This window comes from Salmo trutta, chromosome 27 (assembly GCF_901001165.1).
Source record: "Salmo trutta chromosome 27, fSalTru1.1, whole genome shotgun sequence".
NCBI classification, from domain to species: Eukaryota; Metazoa; Chordata; class Actinopteri; order Salmoniformes; family Salmonidae; genus Salmo; species Salmo trutta.
Genome location: NC_042983.1, coordinates 22,329,404 through 22,356,284, shown reverse-complemented (window position 1 = coordinate 22,356,284; position 26,881 = coordinate 22,329,404). Strand labels below are relative to the sequence as shown.

General features: G+C 44.3%; 1 protein-coding gene across 1 annotated transcript in view; it reads left to right on the top strand.

Moving 5' to 3' along the window:
* LOC115164602 (transmembrane protein 132D-like) overlaps positions 1 to 26,881 on the top strand; it is a 53,430-nt gene that overhangs the window by 14,874 nt on the left and 11,675 nt on the right. The window contains exons 3-4 of the mRNA XM_029717257.1: positions 15,779 to 15,916; positions 25,157 to 25,349. Coding sequence (XP_029573117.1) covers positions 15,779 to 15,916; positions 25,157 to 25,349 — 331 coding nt within the window. The remainder of the gene's footprint in view (positions 1 to 15,778; positions 15,917 to 25,156; positions 25,350 to 26,881) is intronic.

Here is a 26,881-nt window from a genome sequence, read left to right as displayed (position 1 = left end):
CATGTTTATTAATGACAAATGTGAAACGTTGAACACAAACACACTCATAGCCCCTAGGGGCCCAAGGTAATGAGTGGGTATGGCAGCTGCCTGATTCTGAGTGAATAACACAACAGGATCCAAACATATGACAACATCCATACAAACAGAGGAAAAAACTCCATCTGAACGTTCTAGGGCTCGATTTAATCAGATTAACATTGGTCGACACCCGCATAGCGTTCTTTTGGTGGAACTGTGTTAGAGCTGTCTACAAGCAGCTCCTTGTGTTACCTTATCGCCTACACTGCCTTCGGATGCAACGAAACCACCCAACTTTATATCTGACAAATCCCATGCAACCACATTAGAAGTTCCACCAGCCTCGTTGCAAGTTCAAACACTTGAATGCATGAGGTTCAATTGTAGACTATAGGCAATGGTGGAAAAAATACCTAAATGTCATACTTGTATAAAGTAACGATACCTTAATTGAAAATGACTCAATTAAAAGTGAAAGTCACACAGTAAAATACTACTAGAGTAAAATTCTAAATGTATTTGGTTTTAAATATACTTTAGTATCAAAAGTAAAAGTATAAATAATTTCAAATTCTTTATATTAAGCGAACCAGACTGCACCATTTGTTTGTTTTCAAAATGTACTGATAGCCATGGGCACACTCCAACACTCAGACATCATTTACAAATGAAGCATTTGTGTTTAGTGAGTCCGCCAGATCAGAGGCAGTAGGGATGACCAGGGATGATCTCTTGAATACGTGTGTGAATTGGACCGTTTTCCTGTCCTGCTAAGCATTTAAAATGTAACACTTTTGGGTGTAAGGGAAAATGTATAGAGTAAAAAGTACACAATTTTCTTTAGGAATGTAGTGAAGTAAAAGTAAAAGTTGTCAAAAATATAAATAGTAAATAAATAGATACCCCCCAAAAAATGACTTAAGTAGTACTTTAAAGTATTTTTACTTAAGTAGTTTACACCACTGGCTATAGGCCCTACTCCCGATTAGACTGATAGGCTTTAAATCCCCCCATTCAAATGATCATGAAAATTATTAAGTAAACTATACTTTCTATCGCCATTTTTTACTTTTAACTTCTAACGCAGTAGGGATAATAACCCACTGGGCACAGACTTAAATTCCACATTGGTTCAACATAATTTCATTGAATTGACGTGGAAACAAAGTTGATTCAACCAGTGTGTGCCCAGTGGGAAGGAACACACAAGACACACAAGAGCAACTACGGGTTAACGCGCGATCTGATTGAATCGAGCCCCTAATTTTAGAAAGAAGATAAAAAGCGCTGGAGTAAAGCAGAGTCTATATGGAAACTAGTGACACGTTGCCACTTATCAAACCAAGTTTTTTGCATGGGTGGATTTGTCTGGCAGCAGACTGGGCTGTGGGTGAAGCAGGCCAGGTACTGGTGGCAGCAGACTTAGCACTGGAGGAAGCAGGTTGGGTCCATTGCATAGTCCTCAAAATGAGTCTCTTCCAAGTCAGGGACCATGTCCTGCAGGCCTTCCCAGTCCACACACCAATCAGCTCTCCTGACAATAAAAAAGGCAACAGAAACAAGAAAAACAAGAAAAATAGATGAATATGATTACGCACAATATCTTCATCAAATCGAAACACTGACCCATAGTTTTGTTTCTGCCGTGTTTTAATGGATGTAATGATATTAGTTAAGAAATGACAGTGTGTTATGTACTGAGGTTCCTCTTAGAGGCTATAGCAGAGGAGAGCTGGTGCCCTGAGGTCTTCACAGTGGTGTGTGACGCTATAGGCTGTGTCTTTCTTCCAAAGAATGAGAAGCTATACATGATTGGGTTTTGAAACATGGACATGGAGATGGTGATTGGACATGGTTGATAGCCTAACGTGAGTAAAATAGAGCCATAAGAGAGCCTGCTAAATGACAGAAATGTAATGTAAATGTCTTAGTGATGTAAATGTTTTTCGATAAAAATGTGTTTCTCTACTACTTCTAGTTATTTATTTATCTTATGTTTTTCTAATGTCTAACTAATTTGTGTGGCAACTCATTTGAATGAGATTAATTTAAATCAAGTTGACAGCTGCCTCTCTCTTACTGTTCTACTCTCATGTGTTGGAATCTATGTATACTTAAGCAGTGGGGCTGAAAATAAGCCTTTTCCCTGGGTTCTCTCTCTCTCTCTCACCCACCCCAGTGCCCATGTATCTTAATCCCTTTTGCTTTACTTTGAATTCAAATTGCCTCTTGCTCACAGTCTCTGCCTCATGGGGTCAATGGTCACATAATAACAACAAGGAGAGTAAAGGAACAGGAGCAATGGTAGGAGCTCCTCTCCTCTCCCTCATGTCATTTCTCCTCTCCTCTCCCTCATATCATTTCTCCTCTCATCTCCCTCATGTCATTTCTCCTCTCATCTCCCTCATGTCATTTCTCCTCTCCCTCATGTCATTTCTCCTCTCATCTCCCTCATGTCATTTCTCCTCTCATCTCCCTCATGTCATTTCTCCTCTCCCTCATGTCATTTCTCCTCTCCTCTTCCTCATGTCATTTCTCCTCTCATGTCCCTCATGTCATTTCTCCTCTCATCTCCCTCATGTCATTTCTCCTCTCCTCTTCCTCATGTCATTTCTCCTCTCATCTTCCTCATGTCATTTCTCCTCTCATCTTCCTCATGTCATTTCTCCTCTCATCTTCCTCATGTCATTTCTCCTCTCCTCTACCTCATGTCATTTCTCCTCTCCTCTCCCTCATGTCATTTCTCCTCTCCTCTCCCTCATGTCATTTCTCCTCTCCCTCATGTCATTTCTCCTCTCCCTCAAGTCATTTCTCCTCTCCTCTCCCTCAAGTAATTTCTCCTCTCCTCTTCCTCAAGTAATTTCTCCTCTCCCTCAAGTCATTTCTCCTCTCCTCTCCCTCAAGTCATTTCTCTTCTCCCTCATGTCATTTCTCCTCTCCTCTCCCTCAAGTCATTTCTCCTCTCCCTCAAGTCATTTCTCCTCTCTTCTTCCTCAAGTCATTTCTCCTCTTCCTCAAGTCATTTCTCCTCTCCTCTCCCTCAAGTAATTTCTCCTCTCCCTCAAGTAATTTCTCCTCTCCTCTCCCTCAAGTCATTTCTCCTCTCCCTCAAGTCATTTCTCCTCCCCCTCAAGTCATTTCTCCTCTCCTCTTCCTCAAGTCATTTCTCCTCTCCTCTCCCTCATGTCATTTCTCCTCTCCTCTTCCTTAAGTCATTTCTCCTCTCCCTCAAGTCATTTCTCCTCTCCTCTTCCTCAAGTCATTTCTCCTCTCCCTCAAGTCATTTCTCCTCTCCTCTCCTCAAGTCATTTCTCCTCTTCCTCAAGTCATTTCTCCTCTCCTCTCCCTCAAGTCATTTCTCCTCTCACTCAAGTCATTTCTCCTTTCCTCTCCCTCAAGTCATTTCTCCTCTCCCTCAAGTCATTTCTCCTCTCCCTCAAGTCATTTCTCCTCTCCTCTCCCTCAAGTCATTTCTCCTCTCCTCTTCCTTAAGTCATTTCTCCTCTTCCTCAAGTCATTTCTCCTCTCCTCTTCCTCAAGTCATTTCTCCTCTCCCTCAAGTCATTTCACCTCTCCTCTTCCTCAAGTCATTTCTCCTCTCCTCTTCCTCAAGTCATTTCTCGTATCCCTCAAGTAATTTCTCCTCTTCCTCAAGTAATTTCTCCTCTCCTCTTCCTCAAGTCATTTCTCCTCTCCTCTTCCTCAAGTCATTTCTCCTCTCCCTCAAGTAATTTCTCCTCTCCTCTTCCTCAAGTCATTTCTCCTCTCCTCTTCCTCAAGTCATTTCTCCTCTCCTCTTCCTCAAGTCATTTCTCTTCTCCCTCAAGTCATTTCTCCTCTCCTCTCCCTCAAGTCATTTCTCCTCTCCTCTTCCTCAAGTCATTTCTCCTCTCCTCTTCCTCAAGTCATTTCTCCTCTTCCTCAAGTCATTTCTCCTCTCCTCTTCCTCAAGTCATTTCTCTTCTCCCTCAAGTCATTTCTCCTCTCCTCTCCCTCAAGTCATTTCTCCTCTCCTCTTCCTCAAGTCATTTCTCCTCTCCTCTTCCTCAAGTCATTTCTCTTCTCCCTCAAGTCATTTCTCCTCTCCTCTCCCTCAAGTAATTTCTCCTCTCCTCTTCCTCAAGTCATTTCTCCTCTCCTCTTCCTCAAGTCATTTCTCCTCTTCCTCAAGTCATTTCTCCTCTCCTCTTCCTCAAGTCATTTCTCTTCTCCCTCAAGTAATTTCTCTTCTCCCTCAAGTCATTTCTCCTCTCCCCTGTAAGTTGAATCACCTTGCCTCTCATAAACAGAGCAGTACATCTATGTGTCTGTGTCTGTCTCTGTACTGTTCACCACCCTGCCAACACAGCCTGTGTTCTAGCCCTCCTTTTCATCATCACACAGCCAGTGTCTCTTCTAGTCTGGGCCTCAGCAGCTGTCTGGCTGTTTTGTCACTGTTCAAGTGTCCCATTAAGTCAGGCTTAATGCTCAGTCGTCAACATGATGATCCCAGTGTTGGTGACAGCTAGTGACAAGAGGACCAGGGATCTAATCAGTGTGATAACATGGTCAAACCATACCTGATAGTTTCATTAGATTTCCATGAGATGTTATTTTTGCAGGTGTCAACTCTCTATTACAGCTTTATTACCGGTCATATTGACAATGTAATGCCATGCCATCACCTCCCTATGCTGCATAGTCAAATTATATATATATTTTTTAATTAGGCAAGTCAGTTAAGAACAAATTCTTATTTATAATGACGGTCTACCCTGACCAAACCTTCCCCTAACCCGGATGATGCTGGGCCAAATTGTGCGCAGCCCTATGGGACTCCCGATCACGGCCGGTTGTGATACAGCCCGGGACCAGGGTCTGTAGTGACGTCTCTAGCACTGCGATGTAGTGCCTTAGACCGCTGTGCCGCTCGGGAGCCCCAATTACATGAGGGGGAATCAGATTGCTATAGGAAATGTATTTAGTCTGTGCACCATGAGCTAGCTAGTGTACAGATTGAGTTGGCAAAACCCCAGATCACAGCCTCTTTTTTTAGGCAATGATTAAATTATTAAAATGTGATGATATCTGATCAAACACCATTTAATACATTTTTCTTTGATAACATGTATTCTATTCAAAGATAGCCTCATGGATAAAAACCAATAAGCTTTGCTATCCGGTGGATCCAGTCAGTGGGCTACCGATCATTCATCTGTGTGACAAATAGGACTTTTTCATCCCATTTGCTGTGTTTTTATTCCTGGCCATCTGGCGTTAACATTGCCCTAAAAGTCTCTCTAACTCCCTAAACTGCCCCATAAGTATGACAAGCACGTCATTGATGACTGGCGAAGCATCAGAGTGGCTGAACGATGGTTATTTGCTTGCATAATTAAAGATTGCATCTGTTTGAGATTGCATTTGCGTTCAGTATTGGCCCCATGTCTCTGCAGTGATTCATATGTACAGAGCCAGGGATGTGAAGGCAGAGTGAATCAGGGGAGGATTGCAACCCCTGGGCAGCAGTAGAACAGGTGGGCCTGCCTGCAGAATGGGTCTTACTGGGAATACTGCTCTCGGCTTTCCTCAAGACCAGGTCAATTGATGATAGGGAGCATCATGCCCATACTGACTGATGCTGTATTAGGAGATGTTTTTTTATATTCATACAATCATCCATAGAATCATATACTTACATTTAACGATTGTGTTATTGGTATTTTAACAACAATATTGGTACTATTGGTCCAAGAGTGGCATTGCATTACTCACAAACAGCAACTAAAATGTTGAATTATATGGCAAACTATTCTACATTTAAGATTGTTTGCTTGATTTTCAGGGTCTTAGCCATTATTCACTCTCTCTGTTATGCCTGAAGCAAATAAGGCTTAGAGAGAAGAGCAAACAAGCACAAGGGAGGGGGTTGCTGACTGGAGCGGACCAGGGGCCGAGGGCTGCCATGAGTGTGTGTGTGACAGAGGTGAGGGAGGCCATGGCTTCCTGTGGCAGTGTGGTTACGGGGAGGTCGGGTGGTGGGGAACCAGTATGCAAAATACACAGCGTTAGTCCGCCACCCAAACCTCACTTGGAGAGAAGTGAGATGGATGGTAGGTGCAGCACCTGAGAGCTGATTTTCTCACACACTGTCAGTTCCAGTCTATGGGCCAATCTATCTTCCCTGCCCTGGTGCCTCGGTGCCTCGTCCTCCTCCTGCCCCCCCAGTCAGCGCTGGCTAACCACAGCCACTGACTGCTATGGTTCCTGCAAAAACCCTCCACCCTTAGAGCCCAGAGGGCCTGGAGGAGAAAAGGCTTCAGATAGGTCATCTTGTAACAATCCGTTTTTATTAAGTAAATCCCACACCAGTTTTTTTTTTACAAACTCCAGTCCTCAAGTACCCCCAACAGCACATATTTTTGTTGTAGCCCCGGACAAGTACATCTGATTCACCTTGTCAACTAATCATCAATCGTCAAATTTACTTTAGACAGATGGCAATGCTGTCAATAGCTAGCAAAGTTCGTCAAAAATAGCTGGCAATGCTAACGTTAGCTAGCTAAAATCCGGTGGTCAATCTTAGCTAGCTAGCAAAAGTTTTACTGCATCTAAAGTCAATCTGGTGACATCACAATGACGACAAAAGGTTTTCCTACTAATTATTTGCCTCCTTTAGGAATGTAATTGTATTTCCAAGCCACCGTAATGCACTTTAGATTCAATCTTCATCAGCACCAATTGACACTGCATTGAGCAGAATGCTCAGTCGTGCTTCAGTCCTATTAACTAATGTGACAAAACGTACAACCCATGAATAGCATGAGTGGGTGGATTTAGAATGCCATTACTAGATTAACTGTTCTCAGAGGTTTTCTAACTTCTTATTACAAGAAGTGTGTCATCAGTACATATTTTTTTTGTAATACATGCCATTTCAGTGATGGCAAATAATAGCATTGCTGGTATTACCACTATGACTCCAGCAAATCCTTATGAGACAGACTGATGTTGTGACCTGTTCCTATAGTTAGTGCTAAACTAACAGAAGTTCATGTGGAGGCAGGTTGTTATGTTTTTTTTTATCTCCAGTTATAAATTATTTTTAATAGCATTTTTATCTTCATGTACAGTTAGTTAGTACTATACCTTTATCCCAGAGGTTGTAGAGGCCTCAAGGTTACCTGTCTTCCTGGCTCCAGGAGTGTTGTTGTGGTCAGGAAAGATGTATGGTGACAGGCATGTCCCCTTTAACCCAGTCACCCCCACCCACAGTCCCTGTCCCCCTGTTAATCAGAGGCTGCTGCTCTGCTCCTCTTCTCTCCTTTCCCCTCAGAGCCTGTCAGTCCCCTGTGCCTTTGTTCCTGCTTCCCCCTGAGAACCTGCTGGTTCCTGCTAACAATTGAGTGAGGGCCCCTCTCTGACAGTACACAGAGAGGCAGGTCACCTACACACAGACAGACAGACAGACAGACAGACAGACAGACAGACAGACAGACAGACAGACAGACAGACACACACACACACACACACACACACACACACACACACACACACACACACACACACACACACACACACACACAAACACACATTGAGAACTGTGTTGGTTACTCTACCTTCACCTTCACTGTCTTGCCCAAATTGACATTTTTGCAACTCTTTTTACATTATCCAGCCCCTTTGGGGATGTGTAATTCTCGTCTAATCATTAAACCTTCCTTTGCCAGTCTAGTAAGTACTGTTAGCACTTTGTCAGATAGAGATTGTAGCAGTAACATGGAAGGATCAGTGAAAATTTGCTGGAATGTCTGAGTCCCTGTCTCACAAGTATGTCCCCTCACGTAGAGAGAGAGAGAGAGAGAGAGAGAGAGAGAGAGAGAGAGAGAGAGAGAGAGAGAGCCGAAGGCATTGGGTCATTTCTGTGCGCCATGTGCCAGCATCACAGGACAATTTCAGCAACCTCCATGCCAAGATTAGTTCTCCCTTGAGCTTTCAACCGGTGCATCAGATTTCATCTAGGAAGAGCTGTATGTGCAGATGCTCTTACACTACACAAATATGCATAGACACACAAACACACACCACACATGCACACTTATACACGCACAACACTCACAAACACACAAAGGCAAATTACAATAACTCAAATTTGTTTTTTAAATGGGATGAGTACATTAGTCTTTGTCCATGGCAGTAGCGTGAGTACAGCATCTGTCTATGACCTTGAATGAACACTCCCCCCTCAACCAGGAGAGGAAGTAGGGAAGATCAGATGGATGCTTATATTGTAGATTATCCCCCCCCCCAGAGACCCATAATGCGCTCAGCATTTGTTTTACTGCCATAATGCATATCTGAAAGAGTCTGGGATTAACCCCTGAGCAGCGTTAAGCTACACATAACGTTACACATAACAATACAGAGTCAAAGATAACAACAAATGTTCCCACAACTTTCGAGAACGTTCGCTTAAGTGTCGCATTAGGTCATTTGCTAAAATGTTCATATGAATGTTCCCGTGATGTGCAAGGAATGTTTCCCAGAGACCATTCCCTTAATATCAAATGGAATTTATCCAGAACGCGGTAGCATTGTTCTCAGAACTTAAGATATTAATGTTCTAGACACATTTCATGGGAATGTTGCAAGAAAATTTGTGTCCAGTTTTCTGTGGGTTAGGAGAATATTCCATCAACATCACACCAAATATACATAGAACATGGTTGCCATGTTCTTAGTACATAAGATATGAATGTTCTAGACACGTTAAATGAGAACGTTGCAAGAACATTCATGTGTCCAGTTTTCTGTGGGTTAGGATAATATTCCATCAACATCCCACCAAACATACAAAGAACATGGTGGCCAAGTTTTCAGTCTAATAAAAAGCATGAGCTGGCGCACACCCAGAAAATGTTTGTGTAGAGGTGCTAACTACGGCGAGTGAACTGTAGGCTATAAAAATAAAGAGTTTCACACTCTATATACAAGCTCCCAGTAATGTATTGGGTAATCCACCAATGTTTCTGCGTCACTGAGCCTTTTTCAGGGAATATTCCATCAACATCCCACTAAACATACACGGGACATGGTTGCCATGTTTTCAGAACATAAGATTTGAATGTTCTAGATTCAATTCATGGGAACCTGGCAAAAACATTGTGTCCAGTCCAGTAAATCTCAGCTCTGTTAAAACTACACTCAAGAAAGGCTTGTATTAATCATAGTGATTTAGGAGTATCATTAAAACAGGTTAATATTCTCCACCAACATTTAACAGCTATAAAGAAAGCCCTTAAATTGTTGAAATTAGTCAATCAAATCAATAATGAGAGAATAGTCAATTGATCTGATACCTTACACGGATAGGGATCGGGAATCTGTGAACCAAGAGGTTATGAGTTCAAATCCCAGTTATGTCACGGGTGTCGTAGGGATTGGACCAAAACGCAGCGGGAACGTGTAAACTCATCTTCTTATTTTATTAAAGAAGGAAAACAAAAGAAACACGTATACAAAACAACAAACGACACTAAACAGTCCTGTCAGGTGCACAAACACAAAACAGGAAACAACTACCCACAAAACCCATAGAAAAACACCCCTACTAAATAGGACCTTCAATTAGAGGCAACGAGGAACAGCTGCCTCCAATTGAAGGTCAAAACAATAAACTAGACATAGAAATAGAAAAACTACAAAATAGAACATAGAAATACAAAACATAGAACACAACCCAAAAACCCCGACAACACAAAACAAACACACCCCTGCCACGTCCACAATAACAAATAAACACCTTATACTGGTCAGGACGTGACAGTACCCCCCCCCCCGGTCTGCACCTTAAACAAAAACACAAAAATAAACCCAAAACAAAAATAATCCCAAACTAAAGGGAGGGAAGGGAGGGTGGCCACCCTCACCGACGGTTCTTGTGCTACACCCCCCCTTCCCAACCTCCTACTACGGAGGTGGCTCAGGCTCCGGCCTTACTCCCCAACCTAACCTGTCCACCCCCGCTAACTCCTTATTATATTTTACCCCTCCCGAAGTCTCTGGACTAAGGCGCATCGCTGAAGTCCTCAAGCTGAGGCACGTCGCTGGGGAACTCGGGCTGATGCGCGTCGCTGGAGACCTCGGGCTGATGCGTGTCGCTGGAGACCTCGGACTGGAGGGCGACTCTGGGAGCTCCGGATTGGAGAGTGACTCTGGGAGCTCCGGACTGGAGGGCGACTCTGGGAGCTCCGGACTGGAGGGCGACTCTGGGAGCTCCGGACTGGAGGGCGACTCTGGGAGCTCCGGACTGAGGGCCGTCTCTGCTGGCTCCGGACTGAGGGCCGTCTCTGCTGGCTCCGGACTGTGGGCCGTCTCTGCTGGCTCCGGACTGTGGGCCGTCTCTGCTGGCTCCGGACTGTGGGCCGTCTCTGCTGGCTCCGGACTGTGGGCCGTCTCTGCAGGCTCCGAACTGTGGGCCATCTCTAGACGGGGCACTGTCGCCGGAAGCTCTGGACGGGGCACTGTCGCCGGAGGCTCTGGATGGGGAACTGTCACCGGAAGCTCTGGACGGGGAACTGTCACCGGACGCTCTGGATGGGGAACTGTCACCGGACGCTCTGGATGGGGAACTGTCACCGGAAGCTCTGGACGGGGAACTGTCGTCGGAAGCTCTAGACGGGGAACTGTCGTCGGAAGCTCTGGACGGGGACTGCGCACTGAAGGCCTGATGCGTGGGGCTGGCTTTGGAGGCGCCAGACTAGGGACATGCACCACAGGGCTAGTGCGAGGAGCAGGAGCAGGACGAACTGGACTGGGCTGACGCACTGGAGGCCTGGTGCGTGGGGCTGGTACTGGAGGTACCAGACTGGAGACACGCACCCCAAGGCTAGTGCGAGGAGCGGGAACAGGACGTACTGGACTGGGCTGACACACTGGAGGTCTGGTGCGTGGTGCTGGCTTTGGAGGCGCCAGACTGGAAACACGCACCTCAAGGCTAGTGCAAGGAGCGGGAACAGGACGTACTGGACCATGAGTAGGCACCGGCGGTCTGGAGCGCACCGCCTGCACAACCCGTCCTGGCTGGATGGTAACAGTAGACCTGCACGTGCGGAGTGCTGGCACAGGGCGAACTGGGCTGTGCAGAGGCCTGATGGCTGCCGTGCGTAGAGCAGGCGTAGGGAAGCCTGGGCCTAGGAGGCACACTGGTGGCCAGATGTGCTGTGCAGGCATACTCCTACCCGACTGGATGCCCACTCTAGCACGGCACTTGCGAGGAGCTGGGATCGCTCGCACCAGACCATTGTAACCATGTTCTAGGTAAATTCTGCTTTACATTAAGGGAATGTTCTCCTAACTTTAACACCAAAACATGTATGGCCGTTTTAAACAGATAACTTAGCATAGTAGCCAACGTAACCAATCACAGCCCTCTGTTTACCAGCAGAGGGTGACCATTTTGAATCCATTTTCAAGTTCACTCTTTTGGTAATGCTTACAAATTGGACCATAACTCTAAAAGTAGCAGAGATCCCACTCTGTTAGGTATGCGTAAATGGCTGTAAGGGAGTCAGGCGCAGGAGAGCAGATATTGGGTAGCAAACGGAGCCTTTTATTTAGGCGAACCAAAAACACACAGCACAACAAGCACGAAATACAATACGGGTTGACATAACCCAGCACAACCAGTCTAACGTGCGCATACATGAAACAATAAACAATCCCACACAAAGACATGGGGGGAACAGAGGGTTAAATACACAACAAGGGATTGAGGGGATTAAAACCAGGTGTAAGGAAAACAAGACAAAACAAATGGAAAATGAAAAGTGGATCAATGATGGCTAGAAGACCGGCGACGCCGACCGCCGAGCACCGCCCGAACAAGGAGAGGACCCGACTTCGGCGGAAGTCGTGACAGTACCCCCCCCCTTGATGAGCGGCTCCAGCAGCGCACCGCGCCAGCCTCAGGGACGACCCGGAGGGCGAGGTGCAGGGCGATCCGGACGGAGACGGTGGAACTCCCGCAGCATTGAAGGGTCCAACACGTCCTCCAACGGAACCCAGCACCTCTCCTCTGGACCGTACCCCTCCCACTCCACAAGGTACTGAAGGCCCTCGCCCGACGCCTCAAATCCAGTATAGAGCGAACGGAGTACGCCGGGGCCCCCTCGATGTCAGAATGTCATCAATATACACCACTACACCCTGCCCGGGCAGGTCCCTGCAAATCTCGTCTACAAAGGCTTGGAAGACTGATGGAGCATTCATCAACCCGTACGGCATGACGAGGTACTCATCATGCCCTGAGGTGGTACTGAACGCCGTCTTCCACTCGTATCCCTCCCGGATACGCACCAGGTTGTAAGCGCTCCTGAGATCTAATTTGGTGAAGAAGCATGCCCCGTGCATTGACTCAATCTCTGTGGCAATGAGCGGAAGTGGGTAACTGTACCTCAACGTGATCTGGTTCAGACCTCGATAGTCAATACAAGGGCGCAGACCTCCCCCCTTCTTCTTCACAAAAAATAAACTCGGGTGAAGTGGAGGACCGAATGTACCCCTGACGCAGGGATTCGGAGACATATGTTTCCATAGCCACTGTCTCCGCTTGTGACAGGGGATACACGTGACTCCTGGGAAGTGCAGCATCTACCAGGAGATTTATTGCACAATCCCACCGTCGATGGGGTGGTAATTGATTCGCCTTCTTTTTGGAGAAGGCGAGACCCAAATCGGCATATTCGAGGGGAATGTGCACAGTGGAGACCTGGTCTGGACTTTCCACCGTAGTAGCACCAATGGAAACCCCTAAACACCTCCCTGAGCACTCTCGTGACCATCCCATGAGAGCCCTCTGTTGCCATGAAATAGTGGGGTCATGACGAGCTAACCAGGGAAGGCCTAGTACCACGGGAAATGCAGGAGAGTCAATGAGGAAGAGACTGATTCGTTCCTTGTCACCCCCCTGCGTCACCATGCCCAGGGGATGGTAGCTTCCCTAATTAACCCAGACTATCCAGAGCGTGAACCGAGAAAGGCCTAACCACTGGAACAATAGGGATCCCTAACCTATGGGCGAATGCTCTGTCGATAAAATTCCCAGCCGCGCCTGAATCGACGAGCGCCTTATGCTGTGAATGCGGGGAAAACTCAGGGAAATAAACATGCAAAAACAGGTGTACAACAGAGGGCTCTGGATGAGAGTGGTGCATGTTCATCTGGGGCGACGCCAGAGTACTCTGCCTGCTGCCTCGACCCCTAGAGGAACCAACCCGGCACCGACCAGCAGTGTGACCTCTGCGGCCACAGATGGTACAGGTGAAAGCCCCTCCTCCGGCCTCCCTGAGCGCAGCACCTCCCAGCTCCATAGGGACCGGAGCGGTGGTGCTGGGAGAGGGAATCGACAGAGCCCTCTCTGGACGTCCGCGGGTGACCAGCAGGTTATCCAACCGAATGGACATGTCCACCTGCTGGTCGAAGGTGAGGGTGGTATCCCTGCAGGCCAACTCCCAACAGACATCCTCGCGCAGGCTGCAACGGCAGTGGTCGATAAGGGCCCTGTCGTTCCATCCCTCTCCGGCGGCCAGGGTTCGAAATTCCAGGGCGAACTCCTGGGCGCTCCTCGTCCCCTGCCTCAGGTGGAAAAGACGTTCACCCGCCGCTCTACCCTCGGGCGGGTGGTCGAAGGCTAAAATTAATGGAATTTAGGCCATGAAACTGTGTGTATGCTAAGTTAGAAAGGTTGACCTAATCAGATAAGAGGAGCAGGGTCAATGCAGATAGCCCGGTTAGCCAATGTGCTTCATCACTGGTTGATCGGCCCAATTGAAGTAGTATGTACATGAATGTATAGTTAAAGTGACTATGCATATATGGTAAACAGAGAGTAGCAGCAGCGTAAAAAGAGGAGTTGGGGGGGGGCACACAATGCAAATAGTCCGGGTAGCCATTTGATTACCTGTTCAGGAGTCTTATGGCTTGGGGGTAAAACTGTTGAGAAGCCTTTTTGTCCTAGATTTGGCACTCCGATACCGCTTGCTTGCCATGCGGTAGTAGAGAGAACAGTATGACTGGGGTGGCTGTGGTCCATTTTTAGGGCCTTCCTCTGGCACCGCCTGGTGTAGAGGTCCTGGATGGCAGGCAGCTTAACCCCAGTGATTTACTGGGCCGTACGCATTACCCTCTGTAGTGCCTTGCAGTCAGAGGCCGAGCAGTTGCCATACCAGGCAGTGATACAACCAGTCAGGATGCTCTCCATGTTGCAGCTGTAGAACCGTTTGAGGATCACAGGACCCATGCCAAATCTTTTCCTGAGGGAGAATAGGCTTTGTTGTGCCCTCTTCTCTGTCTTGGTGTGTTTGGACCATTCTAGTTTGTTGTTGATGTGGACACCAAAGAACTTGAAGCTCTCAACCTGCTCCACTACAGCCCCATCGATGAGAATGGGGACATGCTCGGTCCTCGTTTTCCTGTAGTCCACAATCATTTCCTTAGTCTTGGTTACGTTGAGGGATAGGTTGTTATTCTAGCACCACCCGGCCAGGTCTCTGACCTCCTCCCTATAGGCTGTATCGTCGTTGTCGGTGATCAGGCCTACCACTGTTGTGTTGTCTGCAAACTTAATGATGGTGTTGGAGTCGTGCCTGGCCATGTAGTTGTGGGTGAACAGGGAGTACAGGAGGGGACTGAGCACGCACCCCTGGGGAGCTCTAGTGTTGAAGATCAGCGTGGCAGATGTGTTGCTACCTGACTGTATCCTTGGTATTAAACACTTGAAACTTCTCTTGAGCTTTTGGTCTCAATTCCTTATTGCAAAAAGGTTGCAATAGCATTTTTCTTTTTAACATAGTCTTAAAGGAGGCCTGAGTAAGGCCAAAATGTCACAAATGTTTCAACTTCAATTAATTATTTCTCAATTATGCTTTAAGATACAAATGTCAAATATATGTCAACAATGCTTCCACCGAAGGTTCCTTCTATTGATTATATTTTTTGAAAATCCCCAAAATCTTTTTTGTTCTAGTTTTGTGAGTAATCACCCTACTATAGTGATAATATTCAGCACAATAATAATATTTTTTGAAGAAACAACTTGGTGGTGCTCAATTGTTATAAAAACATGCTTTGAATTGCTCTAAAGAAAGACAAATGAGTGCAGTGTTGTAATCCTGTACAGTGTCAGAGGATGGACAGTGGGATGCCTCTCCTGCACAACACTATGGATGCTTTCATGTATATATCTAACCTGACTCTTACGCTACACTAACTCCCTTGTAGGACTTTTTACACTAGTCATTAATTGCAGGGTAAAGTTTGAATTAGCATTCAGCTCTCTAGTGTGGCTGTCTACTGGAACAGTGTAAGTGTTCAGCTGCATTAGATAATGCTTATCATTTACAAATGAGAGGCCAGCAGGCCAACAAGCCATTAGTACACCATGAATAATTTGTGTACGAGACAGGAACAAAGAGGCCCATAGAATATGAGGAATACTAAACATTCAAAATGCATTTTTCCTCAGTCTATTGAAACCTATCCCCAGGGATTTGCCCAATCCTCTTAAATTGCAGGGCTTTGCTATGAGCAAAGTGGACTCTGATTGACTGAAGGTCTTAGGAATGAATCATTTCAAGGCCCCAAGCTATGGGAACCAACATCATGTTAGCCATGTCCATTGGACCTACTGCTAGGTGTAGGATTTAGAGTTTACTTTCTACCTTGGTTTGTTTAACATGTGTCTTATTCCTGTCTCTCTTTTTATTGTCTCCATTGTTAGAGCGATTGTAAAAAAAGGAGTGTCGTTTCGCACAGCAACACCCAGTAACTCGTTGTTGTGGGACATCACGCTGGACTCTGGAGCGGATGGCACCATCGCTGTTGTTTGTCAGAGGAAATCTGCCATACCTGGAAAAAGGCAAGTCTGCTGAAAATACATAACAATCCCCCAATATACTATCAGTGAACGCCATTAAACCCACTATGTGTTCAACCATTGGCTGGACCCTTCAAGTTTGGCTGCTCATAGACAGCTTTACACATACTCTTGAATAAACATTACTGTACTGCATAAGGTGCTAATGTCATGGGTTTGTTAGTTAATTAATTTGAATAGTAGTGTACATGATACAGAGGGTTAGTTACTTCCATTTTGCCTGAGTAAGTTGAAAATAGTTTGCAAAATAGTATGTGATACAATGAATAGGCTAACGACTCAGAATAAATAACACTCACACACGATGGCATTTTGACTGGGGCTTAGGCTATCTGACCTGAGAAGAAATCTTATGCTATACAAGCACAGGTCTACTGCTGAGAAAAGCTTAAGTAAATCTGCTTCTTAAAGAGGCCACTGTCTTCACAAGTCATTAAGTAGTGCTACGTCTGTAAGAAAATCTCTGGAAGTCTCTAATTGCTTATCGACACTGACTGTACAAAACATTAAGGACACCTGCTCTTTCCATGACATAGACTGACCAGGTGAATCCAGGTGATAACTAGGATCCCTTATTGATGTCACTTGTTAAATCCACTTCAATCAGCGTAGATGAAGGGGAAGAGACAGGTTAAAGAAGGATTTTTAAGCCTTGAGACAGTTGAGACATGGATTGTGTATGTGTGCCATTCAGAGGGTGAATGGGCAAGACAAAATATTTACAGTGCCTTTGAACGGGGTAGGGTAGTAGGTGCCAGGCATTCTTGACGTTCTTGACACCGGTTTGTGTCAAGAACTCCAACACTGCTGGGTTTTTCACTCTTAACAAAAGGTGGTGGGGGGGTTCTTAATGTGGTGGTGGGGGGGGTTCTTAATGTTAGGAAGGTGTTTTTAATGTTTTGTGTATAGTTCACATGAAGGGGCTCCCGAGTGGTGCAGTGGTCTAAGACACTGCATCTCAGTGCAAGAGGTGTCACTGTAGTACCTGGTTTGAATCCATGCTGCATCACATCTGGCTGTGATTGGGAGTCCCATAAGGCGGCGCAATTGGCCCAGCGTCGGGGTAGGCCGTCATTGTAAATAAGAATTTGTTCTTAACTGACTTGCCTAGTTAAATAAAGGATAAAAAAAAGTATTTCTGTGTTCCCTTTTCAGTATATTAAAGTGTTTCTGTCTCCTTTACAGTATGTTGTTAAAACTTTGGGCAAATACTAAGCAATTATTATTATTAACAATTAATTAAACATTAGTGTGCCCAGTCAATGTGAATATGTGGCTTTGTTAATACCTCTTCCGTTCCTAGAAGCCTGTGGGATCTGTTTCTGGTACCATTGCTGCTGTCACAAAGACATCTGGAGTCATGGTGCTCTTTCTGAAGTGTAACCTTGACCTTGCTTGAGGACAATATGCCAGATGTAGGAACCTGTCCATGAAGGAACAGGACCTTCCATTGACATTCCATGTAATTGACCAACTCTGTGACTTGGCTGACCTTTATGATCTGGTGTGGCTCCAGGTATTTATAGCCTATGAGATGTTCCTGTGAATTTAAAGGTGGTACATCTTTCTAGTTTGTCATTTTAATTGGAGCATTATGGCGTCCATGATTGCAGTGAGCGTGGCAAGCAGGATACACTTCACACTGTTAAGTACGGAGTGATAGAAACACTGACCTGGTAAAAGGAAGTTATTATTGGGTTGACCTCATTTTCTTGTTTTCCCCGTGTGATGGGGATTAGTCCATTCTTTATCGAACAAGTTTTTGTGAACATATTTGTGGATGAAGAATCGTTTGTTAGGGATAATCCATCTTAAAATGTAATTTAACTTACTAGACCCCCTGCAGGGGCTGTCTAATGTCACACCACTTTGGTTTTTTATGGACTTTGTCTCTCAGCTTCCTAGCACACTGTGAGTGCTATCTGGATATTAAGGAATTGATATCCTCTGTTATCCTCTGTTTGACAATACATTGCAACAGATCATCAGACATAAGATGGCCACTTAGTGAGAGTGTTGTCCCTTTAATAATCTGGGGTTTGGAGTAATTCACTGCTTCACCCACAAGAATGACAGAAGGCTATAATGGTGTCCCCCATTTTACTGTAATGCCAGATTAAAACAGCAAAATCCGTTTTAATGTATACTTTAGGGGATAGAGACCCTCTTGCACATCTTGTTTTGATACTTGACTAAAACACTGTTACGGTTGGTTTGTGTTTCAGTGTGTTTTTGTGCAATATTCTAAGATTATTCAATTACAGTAAATCTCTCTTGTTACGTCTTTACATATGGTGTGCAGAATTAAAAAAGCTCTTAGAGAATAAATTATAGAGAACTCATCAGAAGTAGTTTTGTGCTTGCATTTGGCTTTGAAGGGACACACGCAGTACATTTGAAAATATTTGACAGTTGGTTGTGTGTAAGTGGTTGATGTGGCAAAGGGAGGGTGTGTGCCAGATACAGGACTATCTTACTTGAGAGTGAGTGGATGTGGTCCTATTCAGTAGAGTATTTCACAGGGAGTTGCAATGACAAAGGGATAGGATGGATACTCTTTATTGTCAATGTTCCAGCTGCGCAAATTGTGCAATATTCCAGCTGCGTAATATTACAAGTCAAGGGAGATCTCATGAGTTCAGGGCACCTCACTTGACTCCGAGTTCAAAGTCCATAGTTAAAAGCTGTCTAAACCCATCACTGCACTTACCCATTCTTGTAAATCCCCATGTTTATGATGATGATCTAAAGTACTGTCAGTTAAAACAGGCCGAACACTTTCAGTAATGCTTTAAAGATGTTTCGCTTTAGAGACTTTGAACCGGTTCATCAGATTAGAGGGGATCCTATCCAAGTCCTATTCAAGGCATTATCATATACATTGAGAGGATCAGGCTATCAGAGAACTTTACTGCTACAAGCTATCTATCCTATTTAGCCCATGCGTGCATTCTCCTTCAGCCTGACGCCTGCAGTGGCATGAGTGTATGTTCAGGGGTAATAGGTTTCAGTGGAGCCGGGAGATTGTCCATCTCATTAATCTGTTGTCTCACAATCAAATCCCTGATGCTCATTTGACATGCTCAGCTAGTCATACCTTACATGTGCACAAACAATGTGATTACTTTACAGTAAGAGGAAATTAATGTGGGAACGAATATTAAATGACACCCTCTATGTGGATAATCTTGTTTTATGCTACTGGCGGTGAGAAGATAAAGTTGTTTTGTTGTTATTTTGATGAAGGACAAAAGACCAAGGAAATAAGTCATGATTGGATATTAAAACAGACTGAAAAAAACAATAAATAAAAAACAGAATCATAAATTAGTTGTTTTCTTATTAGGCATGTGTAGGAAGTCACTTTGACAATGCTGGTGTTGTTTATTATACTAAACATACGTACATGTAAGACATAAGCTTTTACAATGCAGTGAAGTCAGAGTCAAGGTTAGGGTTAATAAGCTGGATTCCTCCTGTTTTTCCTCCTCGGTTTAAACAACGCTTCAGAATCAGAATCACCTTTATTCACCAAGTACATTTACATAAACTTTAAATTTTACTTGGTGATATGGTGCTGCTAGTGATTGACAACATTTAGAGATAAAATACAGACAGGGAAGTTTAAACAAAGTGTACATACATTATATACAACTAGGGCGAGTGAGCATAGAGCTATAAGAGGATGAGCAGTGGATATACAAATATATAGTGGATATACAGTGGTTGTGCAATTTTACAATATCAGTATGAATACAGTACCAGTCAAAAGTCCGGACACACCTACTCATTGAACGGTTTTTCTTTATTTTTACTATTTTCTACATTGTAGAATAATAGTGAATACATCAAATATTGAAATAACACATATGTAATCATGTAGTAACCAAAGAAGTGTTAAACAAATCAAAATATATTTTATATTCTTCAAAGTAGCCACCTTTTGCCTTGATGACAGCTTTGCATACTCTTGGCATTCTCTCAACCAGCTTTTCCAAGAGTCTTGAAGGAGTTCCCACATAACCTGATCATTTGTTGGCTGCTTTTCCTTCACTCTGTGGTGAAACTCATCCTAAAACATCTCAATTAGGTTGAGGGTGGGTGATTGTGGAGGCCAGGTCATCTGATGCAGCACCATTAGCCAAAGTACAATCATTGGATAATGAAATAGACTAACTACGATCACGTATATCCTACCAACAGGACATAAAAAACTGTAATATCTTATGGTTCAGCGAGTCGTGGCAAAACGACGACAATGAATAACATAAAGCTGGCAGGTTTTACGCTGTATCGGCAGCATAGAACAGCCGCCTCTGCTAAGACAAGGGGTGGCGGTCTATGTATATTTGTAAACAACAGCTGGTGCACGAAATCTAATGAAGTCTCAAGGTTTTGCTCGCCTGAGATAGAGTATCTCATAATAAGCTGTAGAACACACTATTTACCAAGAGAGTTTTTATTTATATTCTTCGTAGCTGTCTATTTACCACCACAAACCGATGCTGGCACTGAGACCGCAATCAATGAACTGTATACAGCCATAAGCAAACAGGAAAACACTCATCCAGAGGCGGTGCTCCTAGTGGCCTGAGACTTTAATGTAGGGAACCTTAATTTCTACCATCATGTTAAATGTGCAACCAGAGTGAAAAAAACTCTAGACCACCTTTTCTACACACACAAAGATGCGTACAAAGATCTCCCTCGCCCTCCATTTAGAAAATCTGACCATAATGCTATCCTCCTGATTCCTGCTTACAAGCAAAAACTAAAGCAGGAAGCACCAGTGACTCGGTCAATAAAAAAAGATGAAGCAGATGCTAAGCTACAAAACTGTTTTCCAGCACAGACTGGAATATGTTCCGGGATTCTTCCGATGGCATTGAGGAGTGCACCACATCAGTCACTGGCTTCATCAATAAGTGCATCAATGACGTTGTCCCCACAGTGACTGTATGTACATACCCCAACCAGAAGCCATGGATTACAGGCAACATCCGCACTGAGCTAAAGTGTAGAGCTGCCGCTTTCAAGGAGTGGGACTCTAACCCGGAAGCTTATAACAAATCCCGCTATGCCCTCAGACGAACCATCAAACAGGCAAAGCATCAATGCAGGACTAAGATTGAATCGTACTACACCGGCTCTGACGCTCGTCGGATGTGGCAGGGCTTGCAAACTATTACAGACTACAAAGGGAAGCACAGCCACAAGCTGCCCAGTGACAAGAGTCTACCAGATGAGCTAAATTAATTCTATGCTCGCTTCGAGGCAAGCAACACTGAAACATGAATGAGAGCATCAGCTGTTCCGAACAACTGTGTGATCATGCTCTCCGTAGCCGAAGTGAATAAGACCTTTAAACAGGTCAACATTGACAAGGCCGCAGGGCCAGATGGATTACCAGGACGTGTACTCTGAGCATGCGCTGACCAACTGGCAAGTGTCTTCACTGACATTTTCAACCTGTCCTTGACTGAGTCTGTATGTTTCAAGCAGACCACCATAGTCCATGTGCCCAAGAACACTAAGGTAATCTGCCTAAATGACTAACGATTCGTAGCACTCACGTCTGTAGCCTTGAAGTGCTTTGAAAGGCTGGTCATGGCTCACATCAACACCATTATCCCAGAAACCCTAGATCCACTCCAATTTGCGTATCGCCCCCAACAGATCCACAGATGATGCAATCTCTATTTCACTCCACACTGCCCTTTCCCACCTGGACAAAAGGAACACCTATGTGAGAATGCTATTCATTGACTACAGCTCAGTGTTCAACACCATAGTGCCCTCAAAGTTCATCACTAAGATAAGAACTTGGAACTGAACACCTCCCTCTGCAACTGGATCCTGGACTTCCTGATGGGTAGGCAACAACACATCCGCCATGCTGATCATCAACACGGGGGCCCCTGAAGGGTGTGTGCTCAGTCCCCTCCTGTTAACTCATGACTGCATGGCCAGGCATGACTCCAACACCATCATTAAGTTTGCAGATGATACAACAGGCCTGATCACCAACAACGATGAGACAGCCTATAGGGAGGAGGTCAGAGACATAGCCGTGTGGTGCCAGGATAACAACCTCTCCATCAATGTGACAGGACAAAGGAGATGATTGTGGACTACAGGAAAAGGAGGACCGAGCACGCCCCCATTCTCATCGACAGGGCTGTAGTGGAGCAGGATGAGAGCTTCAAGTTCCTTGGTGTCCACATCACCAACAAACTATCATGGTCCAAACACACCAAGACAGTTGTGAAGAGGGCACGACAAAGCCTATTTATAATGGCACAAGGCGAGACCCAGATGCAGACACAGGAGGCAGATGTTTTGACTCTAAGATGTTTATTAACAGTCTAAAAGGGGTAGGCAAGAGTATGGTTGTGGACAGGCAAAAGGTCGAAACCAGTTCAGAGATTCAGAGGTACGGAATGGCAGGCAGGCTCGAGGTCAGGGCAGGCAGAATGGTCCGGCAGGTGGGAATGGAGTCCAGAAAACAGGCAAAGGTCAAAACCGGGAGGACTAGTAGAAGAGAATAGAAAAGTAGGAGCACGGGAAAAAACACGCTGGTTGACTTGAACACAAGACAAACTGGCACAGAGAGACAGGAAACACAGGGATAAATACACCAGGGAAAATAAACGACACCTGAAGGGGGTGGAGACAATCACAAGGACAGGTGAAACAGATCAGGGTGTGACACTATTCCCCCTCAGGAGACCGAAAAGATTTGGCATGGGTCCTCAGATTTCTACAGCTACATCAAGTTCTACAGCTGCACCATCGAGAGCATCCTGACTGGTTGCATCACAGCCTGGTATTGCAACTGCTCGGACTCCGACCGCAAGGCACTACAGAGGGTAAGCTTCCTGCCATCCAGGACCTCCTATACCAGACGGTGTCAGAGGAAGGCCCTAAAAATTGTCAAAGACTCCAGCCACCCTAGTCATAGAATGTTCACTCTGCTACCGCACGGCAAGCGGTACCGGAGCACCAAGTCTAGGTCCAAAAGGCTTCTTAACAACTTCTACCCCCAAGCCATAAGACTCCTGAACAGCTAATCAAATGGCTACCCAGACTATTTGCATTGCCGCCCCCCCCTATTTTACGCTACTGCTACTCTCTGTTTATTATCTATGCATATTCACTTTAACTCTACCTACATGTACATAGTACCTCAATTACCTCAACTAACCAGTGCCCATGCACATTGACTCCGGAACCCTCTGTATATAGCCTTGCTACTGTTATTTTACTGCTGCTCTTTAATTATTTGTTACTTTTATTTTGTACTTATCAATTTTTTACTTAACACTTTTTTTAAAACTGCATTGTTGTATAAGGGCTTGAAATTAACAATTTCACTGTAAGGTCTACACCTGTTCTATTCGGCGCATGTGACAAATACAATTTGATTAGATTTGATCACTCTCCTTCTTGGTCAAATAGCCCTTACACAGCCTAGAGGTGTGTTTTGGGTCATTGTCCTGTTGAAAAACAAATGATAGTCCCACAAAGTGCAATCCAGATAGAATAGCGTATTGCTGCAGAATGCTGTGGTAGCCATGCTGGTTAAATGTGCCTTGAATTCTAAATAAATCACCTACAGTGTCAACAGTAAAGCACCCCCACATCATCACACCTCCGCCTCCATGCTTCATGCGGAGATCATCCGTTCACCTACTTTGCATCTCACAAAGACACGTCAGTTGGAGCCAAAAATCTCAAATTTGGACTCATCAGACCAAAGGAAAGATTTCCACTGGTCTAAGGTCCATTGCTCGTGTTTCTTGGCCCAAGCAAGTCTCTTCCTCTTATTAGTACTCTGGTGGTGGTTTCTTTGCAGCAATTTGATCATGAAGGCCTGATTCATGCAGTCTCCTTGATGTTGACATGTGTCTGTTACTTGAACTCTGTGAAGCTGTCATAATCGTCGTAAGGATAGGACCAAGGCGCAGGGGGTAAAGTGCTCATCTTCTTAATTTATTAGAAATAACACTTAAACAAAAGAAACAAATGACGAAACAGTCCCATAAGGTGCACAGACTATACAGGAAATAACCACCCACAAAACACAAGTGAAACAAACAAACAAACAAACAAACTAACAAACTAAATATGGCCTCCAATTAGAGTCAACGACAACCAGCTGTCTCTAATTGGAGGTCCTACCAAAAACCCAACATAGAAATAGAAAACTAGATTTAAACATAGAAATAGAACCTAAACCAAAAACACCAAAACACACAAAACAAACACCCCCTGCCACGCCCTGACCAAAAAACAATGACAAATAACCCCTTTTACTGGTCAGGAAGTGACAGAAGCATATATTTTGGCTGCAATCTGAGGTGAAGTTAACTCTAATGAACTTATCCTCTGCAGCAGAGGTAACTCTAGGTCTTCCTTTCCTGTGGCGGTCTTCATGAGAACCAGTTTCATCATTGCGCTTAATGGTTTTTGGGACTGCACTTGAAGAAACTTTCAATGTTCTTGAAATGTTCCGCATTGACTGACCTTCATGTCTTAAAGTAATGTAATTTCTCTTTGCTTATTTGAGCTGTTCTTGCCATAATATGGACTTGGTATTTTACCAAATAGGGCTATCTTCTGTAAAACACCTTTATCTTGTCACAACACAACTGATTGGCTCAAACACATTAAGAGGGAAAGAAATTCCACAAATTAACGTTTAACAAGGCGCACCTGTTAATTGAAATGTATTCCAGGTGACAACTTGATCTTTCCTGCATGCTTCCTTGCCCTGGAGTCATGCAGGACCTCGATGGAGGGCAGGTGGCAGCCGATGACCCTCTGCAACCTGGACGATGCTTTGCTGTCTGTCCTTGGAGCATACACAATTGATAACAGCCTATAGTGTGTCCCGTTGCATATCTGACTGAGGAACCCAGATCCTCCCACCCTCCTCTTTTTGTTCTTTATTGCTTTGCTTTTTTCTGTTTACTCTGGGGTTGATGTGTCAGGATCACTGCTGTGCCACCTTGATTACTTTGGGCTTGGCTGTCCAACCTTGCTTGCTTTTCCTTTCTTTTTAAATGCTCACTACCCGTCCCTCTGTAATGTTTATCTCACCGTACCACAATCACATACTGTATGTATTCAATGTAGTATCAAAGATAATAGCTTGAGCTGAGTGTGTTCCTCTGGCAGTGAGAGTCCTCGTTTGATCCCGACTCTTCTATCTTCTCTCAGGCTGGACAGCAGTCTACTGGAGGTCCTACAGATGGACTTTGAGGTAGAGGAGCTGAGCAGCCAATCAGACAGCCAGGTGATTACATGGCACCTGGAGTTGCCACCAAACACCAGGGATGGGGGACAGAAAGAAGGTTCCATGAGGATCTATACAACCCAGAGAGACTTTGTGGGCCTAGCCCCACTTGTCATGGTGAGCACTGACTAACAATTAATCTCTAGCATCCATATTCATAAAGTACCTTCACCTGTGACATTTGCTATTGTAAATGTTGTGTTTGATCTCGGATGTGGCCTCCAGCGTGTGGGTACTGTGACCTAATGCACTCTAGTGTGGGTACTGTGACCTAATGCACTCTGTATTCTTGACATTCATACACATATTTAGCAGATATTATTGCGTGTGTAGCGAAATGCTAATTGATGCCTGTGACATGATTTACCAGGAGGTTGTCAATCTTTGACAGCTGCTTCTCTATTGTTTATTTTTCTATGTTTGTGTGTTATATCTTTTAATATAGGACCCCTACAATTAATCCATCATATAATCTCTGTCACTAAATAGTGGATGTTATAAATTGTGGGAGCAATTTGCATTACAATATCCAATCTGCCATTAGCCCTTTGTGCTACTAAAATCAAGGGGCCCCTGACTTTTAAGCCATTATTGTTTGTTTTCATGGGAGATTTACAATATCTGCCTAGTAATATTTTCAACATCATATCTTTCAAAATGTTCCATCTTTTATGATAATTTGTTTGTCCATTTACTTACAAGAAATGATTTAATAGATATTTGTAAATTCATGTTTGAGAACAGTAAAAACCTTGACTGTCGTTCAATCACTCTGTCTGTATCATACAATAGACAGTATTTTGAATATGATCAGTTGAAACGCGCTGAAATATAAAGGCATTGGAAACTTGATTTTGGTTTGAAATTTGACACAGCCTGGTCTCATAGACTATATGTAACATAGTACATGTAAATCCGGGACACTCAAATGAGTATAATATGTATGATTTGGTATGGTTACATAAGACAGAGGCTAGGGCTACTTAACCTCTCTGGGCTAGGTGGGACGTTAGCGTCCCACTCTATTCAACAGCCAGTGGAATCGTGTGGCGCGAAATACAAATACCTCAAAAATGCAATAAATTAAATATTTCAAACATACGACTATTTTACACCATTTGAAAGATAAGACTCTCGTTAATCTAACCACACTGTCCGATTTCAAAAAGGCTTTACAGTGAAAGCAAAACATTAGATTATGTTAGGAGAGTTCATAGACACAAATAACTACACAGCCATTTTTCAAGCAAGCATATATGTCACAAATACCCAAAACAAAGCTAAATGCAGCACTAACCTTTGATGATCTTCATCAGATGACACTCCTAGGACATTATGTTATACAATACATGCATGTTTTGTTCAATCAAGTTCATTTTTATATCAAAAAACAGCTTTTTACATTAGCATGTGATGTTCAGAACTAGCATTCCCACCCAAAACTTCCGGTGAATTTACTAAATTACTCATGATAAACGTTGACAAAATACATAACATTTATTTTAAGAATTATAAATACAGAACTCCTTTATGCAATCGCTATGTCAGATTTTAAAATAGCTTTTCAGCAAATGCACATTTTGCAATATTCTGAGTACATAGCTCAGCCATCACGACTAGCTAATTTGACACCCGCCAACGTTGGGGCA